This window comes from Xiphophorus couchianus, chromosome 14, assembly GCF_001444195.1.
Source record: "Xiphophorus couchianus chromosome 14, X_couchianus-1.0, whole genome shotgun sequence".
NCBI classification, from domain to species: Eukaryota; Metazoa; Chordata; class Actinopteri; order Cyprinodontiformes; family Poeciliidae; genus Xiphophorus; species Xiphophorus couchianus.
Window position 1 is genome coordinate 5,082,557 of NC_040241.1, and position 17,839 is coordinate 5,100,395.

At 41.6% G+C, this 17,839-nt stretch overlaps 4 protein-coding genes and 1 long non-coding RNA gene across 6 annotated transcripts; 4 read left to right on the forward strand and 1 right to left on the reverse strand.

Moving 5' to 3' along the window:
* The first annotated feature begins 4,146 nt into the window (after window positions 1–4,146).
* Window positions 4,147–5,333, forward strand: LOC114157247 (uncharacterized). Of its 2 annotated transcripts, none has more exons than XR_003598093.1 (2): window positions 4,147–4,672; window positions 5,028–5,333. It is a non-coding gene; the product is annotated as an uncharacterized LOC114157247 (long non-coding RNA). The 2 variants fall into 2 exon arrangements; XR_003598094.1 differs by having other exon boundaries at window positions 5,050–5,333.
* Window positions 5,334–7,625: 2,292 nt separating this feature from the next.
* Window positions 7,626–9,612, reverse strand: LOC114157201 (histone H3). Its single transcript, XM_028038062.1, has one exon. It carries the CDS (start codon window positions 9,535–9,537, stop codon window positions 9,127–9,129), a length of 411 nt encoding a protein of 136 aa, XP_027893863.1. The 5' UTR covers window positions 9,538–9,612; the 3' UTR covers window positions 7,626–9,126.
* A 22-nt stretch (window positions 9,613–9,634) lies between these two features.
* On the forward strand, window positions 9,635–11,340 carry LOC114157241 (histone H2A-like). Its single transcript, XM_028038107.1, has one exon. It carries the CDS (start codon window positions 9,895–9,897, stop codon window positions 10,279–10,281), a length of 387 nt encoding a protein of 128 aa, XP_027893908.1. The 5' UTR covers window positions 9,635–9,894; the 3' UTR covers window positions 10,282–11,340.
* Window positions 11,341–12,490: 1,150 nt separating this feature from the next.
* LOC114157190 (histone H1-like) lies at window positions 12,491–14,137 on the forward strand. Its single transcript, XM_028038050.1, has one exon. The coding sequence runs from the start codon at window positions 13,469–13,471 to the stop codon at window positions 14,096–14,098; it is 630 nt and encodes a 209-aa protein (XP_027893851.1). The 5' UTR covers window positions 12,491–13,468; the 3' UTR covers window positions 14,099–14,137.
* Window positions 14,138–14,874: 737 nt separating this feature from the next.
* Window positions 14,875–17,094, forward strand: LOC114157227 (histone H4). Its single transcript, XM_028038092.1, has one exon. The coding sequence runs from the start codon at window positions 14,906–14,908 to the stop codon at window positions 15,215–15,217; it is 312 nt and encodes a 103-aa protein (XP_027893893.1). The 5' UTR covers window positions 14,875–14,905; the 3' UTR covers window positions 15,218–17,094.
* The last annotated feature ends 745 nt before the right edge of the window (window positions 17,095–17,839 follow it).

The window sequence follows — 17,839 nt, forward strand, 5'->3', positions numbered from 1 at the left end:
TCTGATACTAAAACCTATTTGATGGGGCAAAACATCTAATCGAGACAAGAAGGTAAAAACAGAAGAATGATGTAAGGGGAAAAATAACTTTTCAAACATCAAAAGCAATACTTTAGAAGATTACCAGAACTATTAAGAGATGTTGTTTTTTTAAAGAAAGAGCTTGTAATAATAAGCTCTTATTAATAATAATTTGTGGGACAAATTGTTATTATTATTTTTATTATTTATTATGAGTAAATTATTTTTATTATTTATTATGATTATTTTTTGATGGAGCAAAGTTGCAGTCGCTCTGTGCTGCTAAGCAGAGCTGACAGCAGAAGAAGAGTTAACAGGAAGTCCTCTGTTCACACCCAAAAACACGCGCGACACATTGAAGCGTTTGATATCACAAAGGAAAACCGGTGCAAGTTTGGGACAACTGGCAAACCATATTATCAGCAGATGATCCATTCATCACGGTTTCAGTTCGGTTTATCCGTACAGCACCAGTGCACAACTAATGCTGTCTCAAGGCACTTTCAAAATAAAATAAAAAAAGTACTTTAACGAAAAAGAAAAATAGAACGTCTGTCCCACACTATGGATCACCTCCGATTGAATCAGAATATGCATTTTAATTCCAGCTCTGAATATAACTCCTGAATGTAAGACATTAAATTATACAAAAGTCTAGTTAAAATGAACAGCTTGCATATAATTTATATATATATATATATACACACTGCTCAAAAAAATAAAGGGAACACTCAAATAACACATCCTAGATCTGAATGAAAGAAATATTCTCATTGAATACTTTGTTCTGTACAAAGATGAATGTGCTGACAACAAAATCACACAAAAATCATCAATGGAAATCAAATTTATTAACCAATGGAGGCCTGGATTTGGAGCCACACACAAAATTAAAGTGAAATAACACTACACGCTGATCCAACTTTAATGTCCTTAAAACAAGTCAAAATGAGGCTCAGTATTGTGTGTGGCCTCCACGTGCCTGTATGACCTCCCTACAACGCCTGGGCATGCTCCTGATGAGGTGGCGGATGGTCTCCTGAGGGATCTCCTCCCAGACCTGGACTAAAGCATCCGCTAACTCCTGGACAGTCTGTGGTGCAACGTGACGTTGGTGGATGGAGCGAGACATGATGTCCCAGATGTGCTCAATCGGATTCAGGTCTGGGGAACGGGCTGGCCAGTCCATAGCTTCAATGCCTTCATCTTGCAGGAACTGCTGACACACTCCAGCCACATGAGGTCTAGCATTGTCCTGCATTAGGAGGAACCCAGGGCCAACCGCACCAGCATATGGTCTCACAAGGGGTCTGAGGATCTCATCTCGGTACCTATTGGCAGTCAGGCTACCTCTGGTGAGCACATGGAGGGCTGTGTGGCCCTCCAAAGAAATGCCACCCCACACCATTACTGACCCACTGCCAAACCGGTCATGCTGAAGGATGTTGCAGGCAGCAGACCGCTCTCCACGGCGTCTCCAGACTCTGTCACGTCTGTCACATGTGCTCAGTGTGAACCTGCTTTCATCTGTGAAGAGCACAAGGCACCAGTGGCGAATTTGCCAATCCTGGTGTTCTCTGGCAAATGCCAAGCGTCCTGCACGGTGTTGGGCTGTGAGCACAACCCCCACCTGTGGACGTCGGGCCCTCATACCATCCTCATGGAGTCGGTTTCTAACCGCTTGTGCAGACACATGCACATTTGTGGCCTGCTGGAGGTCATTTTGCAGGGCTCTGGCAGTGCTCCTCCTGTTCCTTCTTGCACAAAGGCGGAGGTAGCGGTCCTGCTGCTGGGTTGTTGCCCTCCTACGGCCTCCTCCACGTCTCCTGGTGTACTGGCCTGTCTCCTGGTAGCGCCTCCAGCCTCTGGACACTACGCTGACAGACACAGCAAACCTTCTTGCCACAGCTCGCGTTGATGTGGCATCCTGGATGAGCTGCACTACCTGAGCCACTTGTGTGGGTTGTGGAGTCCGTCTCATGCTACCACGAGTGTGAAAGCACCGCCAACATTCAAAACTGACCAAAACATCAGCCAGACAGCATAGGTACTGAGAAGTGGTCTGTGGTCCCAACTGCAGAACCACTCCTTTATTGAGTGTGTCTTGCTAATTGCCAATAATTTCCACCTGTTGTCTATTCCATTTGCACAACAGCAGGTGAAATTGATTGTCAATCAGTGTTGCTTCCTAAGTGGACAGTTTGATTTCACAGAAGTTTGATTTACTTGGAGTTATATTGTGTTGTTTAAGTGTTCCCTTTATTTTTTTGAGCAGTGTATATATATATATATATGTATATATATATATATACTTATTGATTTGTCTCAACTAGTTGCAGTTACACACATGCATCCTTCTATAGATACTTCATAAATAAAACATTCTGTTTTAGGATTAATATTTCAGAGCTCAGCTTGTTTTTTTCCCCTCTTCTTGAAGACTTCAGGTGGACTGAGTTCTTTACTCTGTTCTGCTTTACCTCTTCCTGGAGCTGGGAGAGAAAAAAATATATATAAATATATAAATTCCTTTAAAGCTTGTAGAACCTGTCATACAGAGAGAGCTCACTGCTTCAGGTGGGGAGATGCTTAGAAGTTCATCACATTTAAAGGGGAAGGTATAGAATATTTAGGAAAGGAAAATGAAAATATACTGTACATACTAATATAATTTACAAGCTGAGTCGGTGCATTGAAACACCCCAGACAGATAAGTCAAAATCATAAAATGTGCTATGAAGCCAAGACCTTCTCTTGCAACATGAAGAAAAAATATTACATGGATGGATGAATACATTCTAGCAAGCCTTATTCCTACTTTTTGTGAGCTTTTTCAGGAAGTTGCAAAAGGATTCTTCACTTTTTTGAACCGCCTTCAAGAATCCACACACTTTGGCATTTCATATTCTACTCTGTCGTTTTGTCAGTGCCACAAAAACTATAACAGGCAGTGGGCGAGCTGTCTAGGTTTACATTGTGGCATTTGATCCAAAATCTGATCAGCTTCGTAAATCGCACACAAATCCATCACTCGACTATGCAGAACCCAGAAAGGTTGATATTTCCATAAAAGGCCGACTGACTCGGCTGAAGAAAAAGTGGCCACGGCTCAAAAGGAGTTAGTCGGGTCAAAGAGTAACAAAAGGTTCAGGTAAAATCTAGTCCAATAAAAAAACCACAGAGCCTGTTCCGTCATTCACTGCGTCCATATTGGAGAGGGAAAAAAACCATCAACAATAAAAACCAACCAGATGCTTCTAACATGCTGAGTTTTGATCCCTGGCAGACGTGTGAAATTCCATTGTTTCTGTTTTTTTTTTTAATGGGAAGAAAGATAAATGTCACACATTGTTTATAGTTAGGATAAAAGGAATGCATATTTGACTGCTTTGCTATTTTACATGAGCAAATTTGCAAACAAGACTTTTAAAACCTGACATGAGCCACACTTAGAACCTCACACATGTAACCGGGTTTCTCTGTTGTCGTAGCTGCAGAAAATGTCTTTTATTATTCGGATTGTTCCTTCACCTGACTGACCTTCGAAAACCCCGTCATTGTTATAACCGTGTGACCTGAAGCTCGGGAGCTCCTCCTCTTTATTTCTTCTTCTGTGGTATTGTTGTTAAATTGTTTGCCACCCTCCCCTTTGGTCAGGTTGTCCTGTGAGAGAGGTAGGTGGTGTTTATTTTTTTTTTCACCTAAATGCATCCAGTATGTTTATAGATTTATGAAGTTAGTTTTTATTACTTTCACCATCGTAATAAATAAATCCATTGCATAATGTGAATATTTAAATGAACTAACGACTGTAAAGTACCAGGAATTAAACTTTAGTTTTGCTAAAGTTGTAGGGCTTTGAGCGGGCCGCCGATGGTTCTGTTCTGTTTGTTGTTCTTTTCAGAATAAATCGAGAAGCCGCCGATTCCAAACGGCCTAACCGTTCATTAAAACTGTTACAGCAGAAAGGATGCCGGTACGTGTTTGTAGAGCGGTGGACCTAGCTACAGTGGCACTTGATACGCTATTGGCTGGCATTTGCAAAGCAGCCAATCCAGGATCACCATATGCTTTCCTTATCACTGGTTGGCTGCACTGGCAAAAGTGGAGATAAGACCTTGGTGTAACCCAGTGTTTAAAAACACAAGAAAAAAATAATAGATGTTGATTCAATGTCTTATTCTACCAAAATAGCTAAAAGGTAATTACGTAAATCTTCAAAAAATGTGAAATATGCTTTTAGTGTTAGCTTCTATTGACAGATTAGGCAGCCAATGGCTGGCGCGGTCTGGTTTCGTGTCGGCCAATGGGGTTGATCGTCCCGCCCCTTTTTAACAGCTGGCGGTTGTTTCGTTCGGAGCGCGGCAGACAGGCTTGAAAGCTAACAGCTGACGGTTGCTTCGCTCAGAACGCTTGAGAACAGCTGACGGTTGTTTCGCTGCGAACGCTTGAGAGCTAACAGCTGACGGTCGTTTCCGTAAAGAGGTAGAAAGAAATTGACGAATCTGGAAATTGGTAAGGAAAACAATATTAATATAAATTCACTAAATATATAATTCAAAATACTACATTCGGTTTTATTAGATCTCGGAGGGTTTCCCCCGTGAACAGCTGAAGCCCGAAAAATAGCCGTTGACAGCTCGGAGCATCGGTGAGTCATCGCACGCGCTCGGCAGTTGGTTAAGTAAATTTGGTGAAAATTGGCTAAAATACCTATTAAATTATAAAATTTAATATAAAATAAAATTGATTGTAAGATTTTGTATTGTTATTGTTGTGTATGTTGTATTTGTTTTATGTAATTGCATTTATTTTAAGATTGAATGTATATTATATTCTTTTTTTACCACATATAAGCTAATCTATTTAGTTTTACTAATATGTTGGAAAAATTGTGTTCTGTTAACTTGTTGTTATACAACATGAAAGAAAAAAATAAGAAGAACTTGAGAAATGATTAAATAGCATCTTATGTGCTAAAATGTTTTACTTTGGCCTTGTTATAGGTCAGGTTTTTTTTTTTTGGAGTTTGTACAGTACACTTTTGGCTTGGAGGGCCAAAGATTCCAAGACCCTCTTCACCTGAAACTGGATGGCGAGCCCCAGCCCAGAGGACCAGGCGCACGGGTAGATAGTGACCCGACTGGTCACCAGCTGAGAGACTTTGAGACTGAAGAATTAATTCATTGGAGACTGAAGTATTCAATTTATTTATTTATTTTTTTTTTTTTAAAGCGCGCAGTATTTGTTTGTCTGTTTTAAATGTGGATCCACAATTGTTTATTATATTAAATATTTGCTCTTTTCTTGTAGACACTGTGTGTTCTGTTGTTGCTCACACCTGGGTTCCCTAGAATTTAATATCTTCTGATTAGGCCCAACTTCCTATATATATAGTATAAATTAATTAACCTGTTTTTGTGAGTTGCAGGTTACATTGGACGTTGACTTCTGTGGTAGAGAAGGCAGAGGAGCTAGTTTTGTTTTTTTTTTTCACTTATCTGTCTTGTATTATACTGCCACAGTGTAGTGATAGTTTTAACAAATATGGGGGGAGGGGTTCTACATAAAAGTTATGCTCTGCAGCTTTACCTGTCCGTGGTTCAGACATAAACTGGTTGGAGACACGGACCTGTTGACCAACAAAGACCAGATTTAAAGGTTTAGTTGGAGTTGAACTGATTCTCTGGTGTGTTTAGATTCAGCTCAATGGATAATGAAAAGTAAAGAGTTGAACTGCTTGTGCTTCACTTTGCTTGTATGAGAAATTTCGAATGTTTTCTCTTGAAAAGTTCCCATCCGTCCACTGTGCATACTCAGGGTTGTGGGTGAGCTGGTCTCTATCGCCAACGGTCATTGGCTGAAAGGTAAGGTTGCCAGTCCTTCACAGAGAAACACAGACACACATAGGACAGACACTGCACACACACACACACACACACTCATGCCTAAGAGCAATTCAGAGAGAACTGTTTTTCGACTGTGGGAAAAACGTCAGAGTAGCCAGAGAGAACTCACGTATGTCCAGAGAGAACATGTAAAGGAACCTGGACTGGGACTTCTTGCTGCAAAGCATGAAGTCTGATCCATTCCTAATGTCTTTACCACCGAAGAATTAAACTCTGTTTTTCTGCAGGGTTCGCTGAGAAGGTGGCAAGTCTAAACAGGTATCAAGGGCTGACGAACAATAATTACACAAACACGCCCACACACACACACACACACACCCACATAGTATGCTTTATCTCTAAATCTGGATTTCCATGGAATGCCCGGCCCTATCTTGCCTCACCAGGGTTTCACTCTGTAACCTGTGTAGGTGTTGAATCTGCTATATGTTCAGACGGCATCAGACTATAGTTGGGTACATTTTTGAAATTAAAATAACTGGATTAAAATCAAAGAACATTAAAAGGACTCATCTGTATCTGAGCAGCTGAATTATTACATGTATTCAAGTAGCTAAGATGTTAAAACTAAGGCCTGGAGAAAATGCTTTGGGGTTTTTAGATTTTCAAATCGCAAATGTACAACAAGGTACATTGAGTTTAAAGATGTACAGAGTACAAGTTTAGGTTGTAAACATACATAACCATAAAAGATACTTGGTTAAAATTCTGCTTCAGAGCTTGGTACCTAGCTAAAACTGAGCTAAACAATATAAAGCGCATGGCTAACATTGAATATGATCCATGTTTGGACTAAGAAGTCGGTAGCGAGAGAACAAATCGTGGATTTCACATTTCCCATAATGCATCTGTAGCAGTGGGGCAAGCAGCTGAGGAAGAACTACAGTATAAGTTTCACTGTAAATCTGTGTTGTTGCTCATCAGAACAGTCACTCAATTCAAATCTGACATTTTTTCATTCCTAAAACCAACAATGCTTGTGTTTTGCACTGATTTTGTTAAATGTTTTTTGTTTTTTTATTTATTCCTGAAGCTAAACTCAAAACCCTTAAAAATGAAACCGGAGAAGTGTACAACCTTGTGGCCGCTGCAACATGTACACTTTTTTTCATCTTAGGCCCCCAAAAATAGAATCTCTCAGAAAAGTGCGATGTATATTTTTAGCATCCAAATGTTTTATTTGAAAAAAACCCGTGGGGGCGTAAAGTGACGGCAGTCAGATTTAAAGTAAACAAAAAGACGTTATGAAATGGAGACACGCCTTGTTTCTGCAAAAAAGGCACACACCCATTGTTACTATGGTTACTACATTACATTAAATGTCAGTGTCTATCTCCTAATAGAGATAGACACTGACATCTCCCACGAGTGGGAGTGGGAGTAGGAGTTTCCACTCCCACTCGTTTATGCTGCAGTTTTTTTTAATTACCCTCCTTGTATGTTTGCATATGGACAAACGTCCAGTTATTTTAAAAATGATCTGATCCAACATGTCCGGGTGTCTCCAGCCTTTTTCTACTGATAAAACTGTAGAAGAAGTTCAACGAAACTTCTACGTTCTTATATCACTTGTAGTTCTATTCCTATTGTAGTGGCCATTGTTTGCCAAACCAAACATCCAATGAAAGTTGCATCAAGCCACTGGGGTCCAGTTTTCTGTACGCAGGCAAAAGAAGGTTCAATGTCCAAACTTGCTGATTGTTCTGGATGATTTATTTTTCCTATTTCAGCAAACAATTACAGAGTTCAAACTTTCCTTTGTTCTCATTTTACCTCTCTTGCTCTGGTAAAAAAAAAAAAAAAACCCATAGGCCCCAAACCCAAATGCCTGCTGGTCCTTTTCCAGGCCCCTACACTGATAGAAAGTGGACTGACCCACCTTACTTCCTGTCTGACTCAGAAAGAATAAAGAAGAAAAATAATAAAACAAAAGATAAATAGAATCAACAATTATTAACTTGTAAATAATACAAAAAATAGAAATTTAACAATAAACTAACGAAATTCAAATGGATAAAGAAATAAACAATAAATAGCTCCAACACCTATAATGCCCCAAAATGACTCTTTCCTTTTTTTTGGTTCTCTGTTCCACACAGAACGTGAGAACGTCAGCAGACAGGTGGCGCTTCATCTCCCTCTAGTGGTTGATAGTAGGAATGTGTGACGTGAAACGCTAATGACGGAGTGAATGTAGCAGAGGCGCCATTTTTGGTGATCTCAGAAATAATAATAATTTTAAAAACAGACTTGCAACTTAATTTATAAACATATTCCATATACTGTGTCTCAACTGAAAATACAAGCTAAGAAATATGAAAAGATTAAAAAGCTGCAATAATCATGTTGTGTAAATACTAATAGCCTAAAAAAATAATAATGAACCTTTAGTTGCATGAGCGACAGGACGGCCACACGCTTCCATATAGGCGAGTCGAAAATGACCCGTTTTAGAGTCGACGTGTTTTTAATGTTGGTTAAAGATCATCATTTGCTACATATTTTGTATTGCAGCGGTCCACAAAAGAAGGATTTTTACCTGAAAATAATTTTTAATAAAAACACAAAACAAATTTGAAACATTTTGAAAATTGGAAAAGCAGTTTTCATAACAGCAGAATAGAATATTTTGTACATGAGGAAGAGCTTCTTCATCCAACACATGGAGGAAGTGACGTATTTTAAGAATATGATGAAATAGGATAATGTAATAAGTAATGACACAGACACAAAAATGCGAAGTTAGCTAGCTAAATAAACTGTAAAATAGAATAAATTACACAATAACTAACACTTGATGTTCTCTGTGTGCGTCAAAAAAATAAATATACATTCATGTTGCTCAGAACCAAGTTTACAAATGAAACTCCGAGGAGAATTTGGGTCATTTTTCACTCACTTGTGGAAACGTTCATGTGAAACAAGTTTTATCAACTGTAGTTGATGTAAGAAATATTTAGATGCCATGATAATTTCTGTCTTTATTTTTGAGGGATAGCTATAATGTTAATTAACTAATGGTTAATAAAACATAAGGTGGCCTGTTTTTGACAAGATCAACCAAAAAGAAAGTCAAACTTCTCAACTTAAAGTTAATCTTTACTATATGCTACAATATTACCAACAGGAAGAGCTGTTAAACTGGGTGTGTGTGGCTCTTAAAAGAGCCGTTGTGTGTTTGTTGGAGCTGCAGCCTCTAAGCTCTCTCTCCGCGGATGCGGCGGGCCAGCTGGATGTCTTTGGGCATGATGGTGACCCTCTTGGCGTGGATGGCGCACAGGTTGGTGTCCTCGAACAGACCCACCAGGTAGGCCTCGCTGGCCTCCTGCAGAGCCATGACGGCGGAGCTCTGGAAGCGCAGGTCGGTCTTGAAGTCCTGAGCGATCTCTCGGACCAGACGCTGGAAGGGCAGCTTGCGGATCAGCAGCTCCGTCGACTTCTGGTAGCGACGGATCTCCCTCAGAGCCACGGTACCGGGCCTGTAGCGGTGAGGCTTCTTCACGCCGCCGGTAGCCGGAGCGCTCTTCCTGGCTGCCTTGGTGGCCAGCTGCTTCCTGGGGGCTTTGCCTCCGGTGGATTTACGGGCGGTCTGCTTGGTTCTGGCCATGATTCTGCTTCTCTGCTCGGGATCAGGAGAGAAATGTGGCGAACCGCCGAGGCTCCGCTGCTCTTAAGCTGCGGCTCTGGGCGTGTCTCTGTGACGCTGCAGCTCCGCTCCGGATCCTGGTTGGTTAGCGGCTCCTCCTGGAGCTCAGCGCCGCCCAGAGGCGTCGCCTCCCGGCTTAATGTCCGCCGCTCATTGGAGGAAGCTGCGTTCAAAAAGTCCGCCTCTCCGTCCCGCTCTGCTGGGAGCTTTTCTGGTTGGTCGCCAGCATCGTCCCGCTCCTCTCCGCGGACATATAAAGCAGCTTTCAGCCGCTGCTGGTCACATTTTCTTGAGTCTGCAGAAACAAGAAGCAACAAAATGAGTGGCCGCGGAAAGACCGGAGGAAAAACCCGAGCGAAGGCCAAGACCCGCTCCTCTAGAGCCGGACTCCAGTTCCCGGTGGGCCGCGTTCACAGGCTGCTGCGCAAAGGCAACTACGGAGAGCGGGTCGGTGCCGGAGCCCCCGTCTACCTGGCCGCTGTGCTCGAGTATCTGACCGCTGAGATCCTGGAGCTGGCTGGGAACGCCGCCCGCGACAACAAGAAGACCCGCATCATCCCCCGTCACCTGCAGCTGGCCGTCCGCAACGACGAGGAGCTCAACAAGCTGCTGGGTGGAGTCACCATCGCTCAGGGTGGAGTGCTGCCCAACATCCAGGCGGTGCTGCTGCCCAAGAAGACCGAGAAGGCCGCCAAGGCCAAGTAAACCTGCTGTTGCTCAGCAACAAACACACAACGGCTCTTTTAAGAGCCACACACTCCTTCATCATGAGAGCTTTGCTTCCAACCAAAAACACTAATAACTCTGTTCACATTCTTCACTATTTTAATGTTTAATTGTTGCTCATTTGATAAACTTGCTGATCTTAGACCTGAAATCAGAGACATGTTTTATGTCAAACTTTTAAATCATCAAAGCAAAAACTGTAGATCATCATAAAATAGTTTAATCTGCTCAACAAAACTTGACCTCTAGTTGAACATCAGCAGTTCTCTTAACTTCTATTTCACTCTGTAATATAACATGTTACACATTTTCCTAATTTAAACTTTCAGTCCTTTGCAAAATGTTTTTATATTAAATTTAATCTAATAACCATTTATAAGGATTTGATTTGATTAGGACTTTATTTTATAGACCAACAGAAAGTTAAATTAATTGTTTTGCCCTTTTTTCTCCAAAACATCTCAATTCACTTCAGAGAATGTCTGTAAATATATTTCTCTAAACTTTTGCCACAGATAGTTTGGATTCAGTTCTGGGCTTTGACTGGGCCATTCCAACATATTTAGTGATTGTGTTATACGGGCCTGAATGTCTGGAAGTTTAACTCTGTGTTCCTGGCTGCCAAAAAATACTCCAAGCAAATCAGAGAAAAAGTTCTAGAGAACTAAAAGTCGGTGGATTTAATGAGCTGCTTTGTCTTCATGTGTTGCTTTTATTTTGCTTTTTCTTCACAATTCATAACATCTTTGTTTTTCTTCTAAATTCATCCTGAAATAAACCAAAGGACAAAATGAACAAGAGCAACATAGAATGAACAGTCAATGTGGTTGATTAGAGATTGATCTTGTTCCACATGTGATTTATTTCATATGCATAAACTATGATGTTATATTCAAGTCAATCTGATAAAATCCATCTTGATTGGATTTGATGCTAAAAGCAGAAGAACTTTCTGAAATGGTTTTTGGCAACAAGAGCCTCATTTGATTAAATCCTAGCAAAGAAATAACTATAAACAATCAAATTTTATTTGTATATGAATTTGGAAAAAAAAAATATTTATCACTAAAGAAGGGTTCGGTGAATGCGCATATGAAACTGATGGGTTCGGTACCTCAAAAAAGGTTAAGAACCACTGATATAGATCTATAACTACAGATCTATAACTCTAGATCTATAACTCTAGATCTATAACTCTAGATCGTTCCTCTTTAGGTCCAAAATAATAACTTCAGTTTTGTTTCTGTTCAGCTGGAGAAAGTTTTGGCACATCCACACATTTATCTGCTCTAAGCATCTGTTCAGTGATTGGATGGGGTCAAAGGTCACCTGGTGACATCGTAATGTAGAGCTGTGTGTCATCTGCATAGTTATGGTAGCTAATATTATTTCCTGTTATAACCTGAGCTAGTGGGAGCATATAAATATCAAATAAAAGGGGTCCTAGGATTGAACCTTGGGGTACCCCACAGGTGACCTTTGACCTCTTTGATGAGAAGTTTCCAATTGAAACAAAGAAATCCCTGTTCTTTATGTAGGATTCAAACCAGTTAAGCACTGGACCGGAGAGTCCGACCCAACTCTCCAGTCGATTCAGTAATATGTCAAGGTCAACAGTGTCAAAAGCTGCACTGAGGTCCAACAGAACCAGAACTGTGGTTCTGCCACAGTCCGTATTTATATGGATGTCACTGAACACTTTTACGAAGGCGGTCTCTGTGCTGTGGTAACCATGGAAACCAGACTGGAAGGAGTCAAAGAGGTTGGTTATAGTTAGGAAGCTAGTTAATTGTTTACACAAAGCTTTTTCAATGACTTTGCTGGTGAATGGGAGGTCAAAGGTCGGCCTGTAATTCTGCAGTAGTGATTTGTCCAGATTGTTCTTTTTTATCAGTGGTTTGATTACTGCTGTTTTCAAAGCCTGGGGGAAAACGCCTGATGAGAGCGAAGAGTTTAATATCTGGATCAGATCAGCAGCAATAACAGGCAGAACTTTCTTAAAGAAATGTGAGGATAAAACATCCAGACAGCAGGAACTGGAGCTTATTGACTTATAACTTCCTGTAGGGTTTTATAATAAGTAGTTGGAATTGGGTCATTTTTCCTGTATTTGTTTTGTTTGGGCACAGCATTGGTACTGACTTTATAGTGGATGTGCACTATAAAAGTAAAAGTAAATGAAAGTAATAAAATGACAAATGATTTAATAATGAGTGTAGAATCTGTCTCATGTTTCCTGTAACACAATATGAAGATCATTGAGAAAAATGAAATAGTTCCTGGCAGGAGAATCACAATGAACCAGAAATCTTTGTGGGTGTGTGTGGGTGTGTGTGTGTTTGGTGTTTATCATGTCTACAGATTATTTCATGTATGAAGGAATTATTTTTTTCTAGGTTGGTGTGGAAAAACTCTTCAGACCTACAAGTCAGAAAGAAGATCGAGTTTTAATAAACTGAATGTTTTAGAAATCATCCAGTTTTGACTGATAAAGTAAAAATATGTAAATCCCTGCATAAGCTCCTTAGATACAATAAAAAATAATAAAAAAAACACTTTCTGACGAAATCTGGATATTGAGGTGATTTTCAGACCAGCTGCTGTTGAATCTTCATTTACTGCAGACAGAAAGTTTATGCCAGAGGATCAACAGTTTGTCTCACGCAGGGATCCTGAGGGTGTGTTTACATCCGCTGAAAAATGTCTCCTTTTATCTCCACAAATCACTTCACCGCTGCCATTTTACTCTGATTCTGTCCTCAGGTGTCTTTGCTAACAGAAACATGTTTGTTACTTTTAGTATAATTTGGTTTTAGATGTTTTCGGAGGCGAAATTCTAGGAAAACTCCCCGCAAGCGGCGCAAACAGACCGAGAATCTGGCCGCTTTAAAGGCTCCTGGGACGAAGGAGAAACTTGTCGGACATCAAACATGAGCTCAGCGTGGAGGAGAGAGACTTTTCTACCTGCTTCAGTAACGTTGGTCTTGTAAGATGTTTGTTTTCGGAGTGTTTCGAGGCTCAATGTCGGCGGAGAAAACACAAAGTGGAGCCGCTTTTCGAGGCGGCAGCAGAGCAGCGGGCTGAGTTGTCTCTTCACGGTTCTCATGTGTGTTATAAGTCCCGCCTCCCGCTCTGAGCTCCACAAGTTCCGAGGAACGAAACAGACATGGCAGAGGAAGCTCCAGCAGCCGCGCCGGCTAAGGCTCCGGCCAAAGCCCCGAAGAAGAAGTCCGCTCCCCGGGCCAAGCAGGACGGACCCAGCCTCCCGAAACTCATCGTGGCCGCCGTGGCCGAGTCCAAGGAGCGCAAGGGGATGTCCCTGGCGGCCCTCAAGAAGGTGCTGGCCGGGAAAGGAGTGGACGTGAGCAAGGCCAACAAGCGCATCAACACCGCCGTCACCAAGCTGGTCACCAAAGGGACCCTGAGCCAGACTAAGGGCACGGGGGCCTCCGGCTCCTTCAAGCTCGCCAAGGAGCCCAAAGACGCTAAACCGGCCAAGAAGGTGGTGAAGAAGAAGGCTCCCGTCAAGGCCAAGAAGCCCGCCGCCAAGAAGAGCGCAGCGGCCAAGAAACCCGCCGCCAAGAAACCCGCAGCAGCGGCGGCAGCAGCAGCCAAGAAGTCCCCGAAGAAGGCTCCGGCCAAGAAAGCGGCCAAGAAGCCCGCCAAGAGCCCCAAGAAGGCCGCGGCCAAGAAACCCAAGGCCGCCGCCGTCAAGAAGCCCAAGGCCGCAGCCAAGAAAAGTCCAGCAAAGAAACCTGCAGCCAAGAAGGCCGCAGCGAAGAAGGCCAAGAAATAAACAGCAGCTTCAGCTTTTTACTCACCAAAGGCTCTTTTAAGAGCCAACACACATTCTGCTGAAGAGCTCGTCCTTTACTTTGACTGACCCCACATTCTACTTCATACACGCAACTTCAACACTTTTACACATATTTATACCTATATGGCTTATTAATTAATTAATGTAGCTGCCACATGTTGCACACTACTTTAACAGTCAAGGGATTTCCACTTCTCAGAAAGGATTCACCTCATTTGGCTGGATACCAGTATATGTGGAAGACATCAACTTTCACTCTTTTTCTTCTCATCTAGTGTCTTTATGCTACACGAGTCTTTGGCCGCTGCTTATTACTTCACTGTTCACAAATGAATAGATGGAAAGCCAGCAAAAGGCTCACACAGCGCTCACTTCCTGTCACCATGAATCAGGAAAGTCACAATGTTTAAACAGCCACATCATTTATAAAATGAACTTTTCATGTTGATCATTGACAAGTTACATGGAGTGAAAGTTGCTTCAGAAATCCCTCACATGTTCCTCAGCTGCACAAAAGCATCAACACAAACTTCACATGACAGCCAGTAGAACTACATTTATTTGATGTTTGTTCCTTTCAGACTCTGTTGAGCGGAGTTTGATTCACCCAATAATTTCAGTTCATCAAAGTTCAATTAATGCTTTAAAAAGAACGTTCTCAATCTGGCTTGTAGGAGGAGCTGCTGAGCTCGGCTCCTCATAGGTCCGCAGCTCACACATAAAAAGCGACGCTCCGCAGCTCGCGCTCACATTCGTCTTTGTGTTTCCACAGAAGAAGAAAACAAAATGAGCGGCAGAGGAAAAGGAGGCAAAGGTCTCGGTAAAGGAGGCGCCAAGCGGCACCGTAAAGTTCTCCGCGATAACATCCAGGGAATCACCAAGCCCGCTATCCGCCGTCTGGCTCGCCGCGGGGGAGTCAAGCGGATCTCCGGTCTCATCTACGAGGAGACCCGCGGTGTGCTCAAGGTGTTCCTGGAGAACGTCATCCGTGACGCCGTCACGTACACCGAGCACGCCAAGAGGAAGACCGTCACCGCCATGGACGTGGTGTACGCTCTGAAGAGGCAGGGCCGCACTCTGTACGGCTTCGGGGGTTAAACCGACAACTTTGCTCACTGAACCAAACAAAGGCCCTTTTCAGGGCCAAACACTGATCGGATCATGAGCTGCTATTCCTGTGAAATCTTAACGGTAGAAGGTACTACAGATTTTTGGGAAACTAATTGAAGCATTGCTCCTTAAAGTGTTTTCGGATTAGTTTTTTACATTTATTAATTAATTTTCTTTGCTTGTGTCTTGGTACTTGACACACAACCCAGGCAGCAGAGCGCTGTTCCTCTCCGCTTCTGTTGTGATTCGCATTCACGCCAAAACATATTTTACTATTGAAACAGCTCGTAACGGATAGTGAACTATTTAAAATAAATTGCCCAAATAATTTAAGAAGCAGGTTGAGACAATAGATTTATGAATATGTTTATATATAAATAAAGGTCCGAGCTTAGATCTCATTTCAGACAGACGTGGTGGCATCAGGTTAGATCATGAAGAGAAAGTTTGGAAACAAAAGCCGTCAGTTTTCCAGAGAGATGAAATGTTTTATTGTCGCTTCAGGAAGGAGTTTGATTTGCTGCTTCAGCGTAAAGAAAACGTTTTGCCGTCGCTAACAGAGAAGAATATTATTTTGTTCTTCTGTCTGTTTCAATTTCAATAAAAAAAAAATTGTAAATATTCTCCTGATCTTAAACCGGATACTCAGCATACAAGCTAGTTATTATTTATCTTATCAGGAAACAGAAGTGTGTAATTTATTATTTTTTTTTATTTGTCTGCAGATAAAGAACCTTAATATTTATAATGTGAAAGACATAAATGTGATCAACTTAACAGAAGTCAGAAACCAGCTACAGTTGTGTGGTAACTGAAAAAAAACATCTTACTCTGTAAAAATCTTCCCAGAAATATTAAATATTAACTGTGGTTAATTTTGAGAATCAAAGTTTGTGGGGGGGGGAAACTACCTTGTGGCGCTAATAAGATACATTTAACAACATTGTTGCAACTTGTCTTCCGGTTGTTTTTTTTTTTTTTTTTTTGTCGTTAAGCTCCAACAGCGAAGTGGTCTTATCAAAATAAAAGCATCAAATCAGAAACCGGAAGTCAACCATATCTCATACAAAATAAAACGAAGTAAAGGAAATAAGAGTTAAAAAGGTGATGTAACAAATTTGGGGTCATTTGCAATAGTGATGGATAAATATCACATAAATTTGGAACATGATTGGAAGAAACATTACATGACTCCTACAACGGAAATAAAAATCAGGGTTTGTTAACAAATGCAGTCATTTTCCACAGTTAAAGTTTCCACACACACACACACAAAAGGTGGTTTGTTGAGAGAGGTATTACATGCAGTTAAAAGCACAGACTGTAATATAAGTAGTTATTTGATGTTCACAAACGATCCAATTCTTTTGAACGGCTCCTTTCCAGCTGTTCTAGATTCTGGAAGACGGGACTCAAATCTTAGAGCCGCTCTTTGGTTTTTAAAAACCTGTTTCGAGCTTACAATACTCACCAGTATCTCTTAATCCGTTTGATTTAAAATGTGTTTATTTAATACGCCAATAGATGCAAGCGGCGAAAGGGCTGAACGTATGAGCACACAGCGCCTCCTCATTGCTCACCGTTTGTTTTCGTCACGTGTCACCGTGAGCTGCCGTGACGCAGGCTTCACGCAGCCGCAGAGAGGACGGCATCCTTCCTGGTCCTTCTCTTCTTCTCGCCTCTGTGACCAGCAGGGGGGGCTCTTTTTAAAACAAGATGCACCAGAACACAGAATAGTTCACAATATTTTATTTAAACAATTTCATTAGAACATTTCCTTTTAAAAGCATGGCTTCAGGCCGACTACTCTGTTCCTGGAAAGGAAAAGGGATCATGTGAAATAAAATGACAGTTTGAATTATTCCAAAAAAAATAAATAAATAAAAATAAACGAACAAACAAAACATGTAATGCAAAAGAAAACAAATTAGTCAATCAAAATAAAAGAAAGCAAACTCATTAATAATTTCAATAACAAGCAAACAAACTGTAAAAGAAAAAAAATAAAACACTTTAAACGGTGGAACAAATCGTCGTTGTCCAATTTCAATGCCTTTCAAATGGGGCCAGAGGAGTCCTGCCCCGCTCGCTCAGCCTGTCCAATCAGCAACAGGTTTCCTTCAGAGCGGCTCAAACAAACACCGGCAAGACAAGACAAGACAGCAGAGCGTCCAAGCGCTGCAACTCCAAAACAATCCTAAACCAAAAAAACTCATTAGAAAACCCGTGGATTCAGGTAAAGTGAATTAAAATCTAAACGGGCAGCTTATCCAGGAGTGGAAGCACAGCCGACCCAGGGAGAGAGCGGATCAGCAGGCGAGGACTAGATGGAAACCGCAACGACCTCCAGCTGCAGCCGCTAACGCCAGCCGAGCAACGCTGCAGAAACGCACGGCAGGTATAGATGGCACCAAAACCCAACCACAGTCCCAGCCACAGATGGTACAAAATGGCACTTACGATTCAGATGAGCGGATCAAGCACACCAGCCACTTGTGCAGCCATCATGTAGTAGGGGAAGCAAAGACACACACACACACACCTCTTCCTCTTCTTCTTCTTCTTCTTCTATTTGTTTTTAATGACGGTTGGCAAGCAACTTAATGGTGT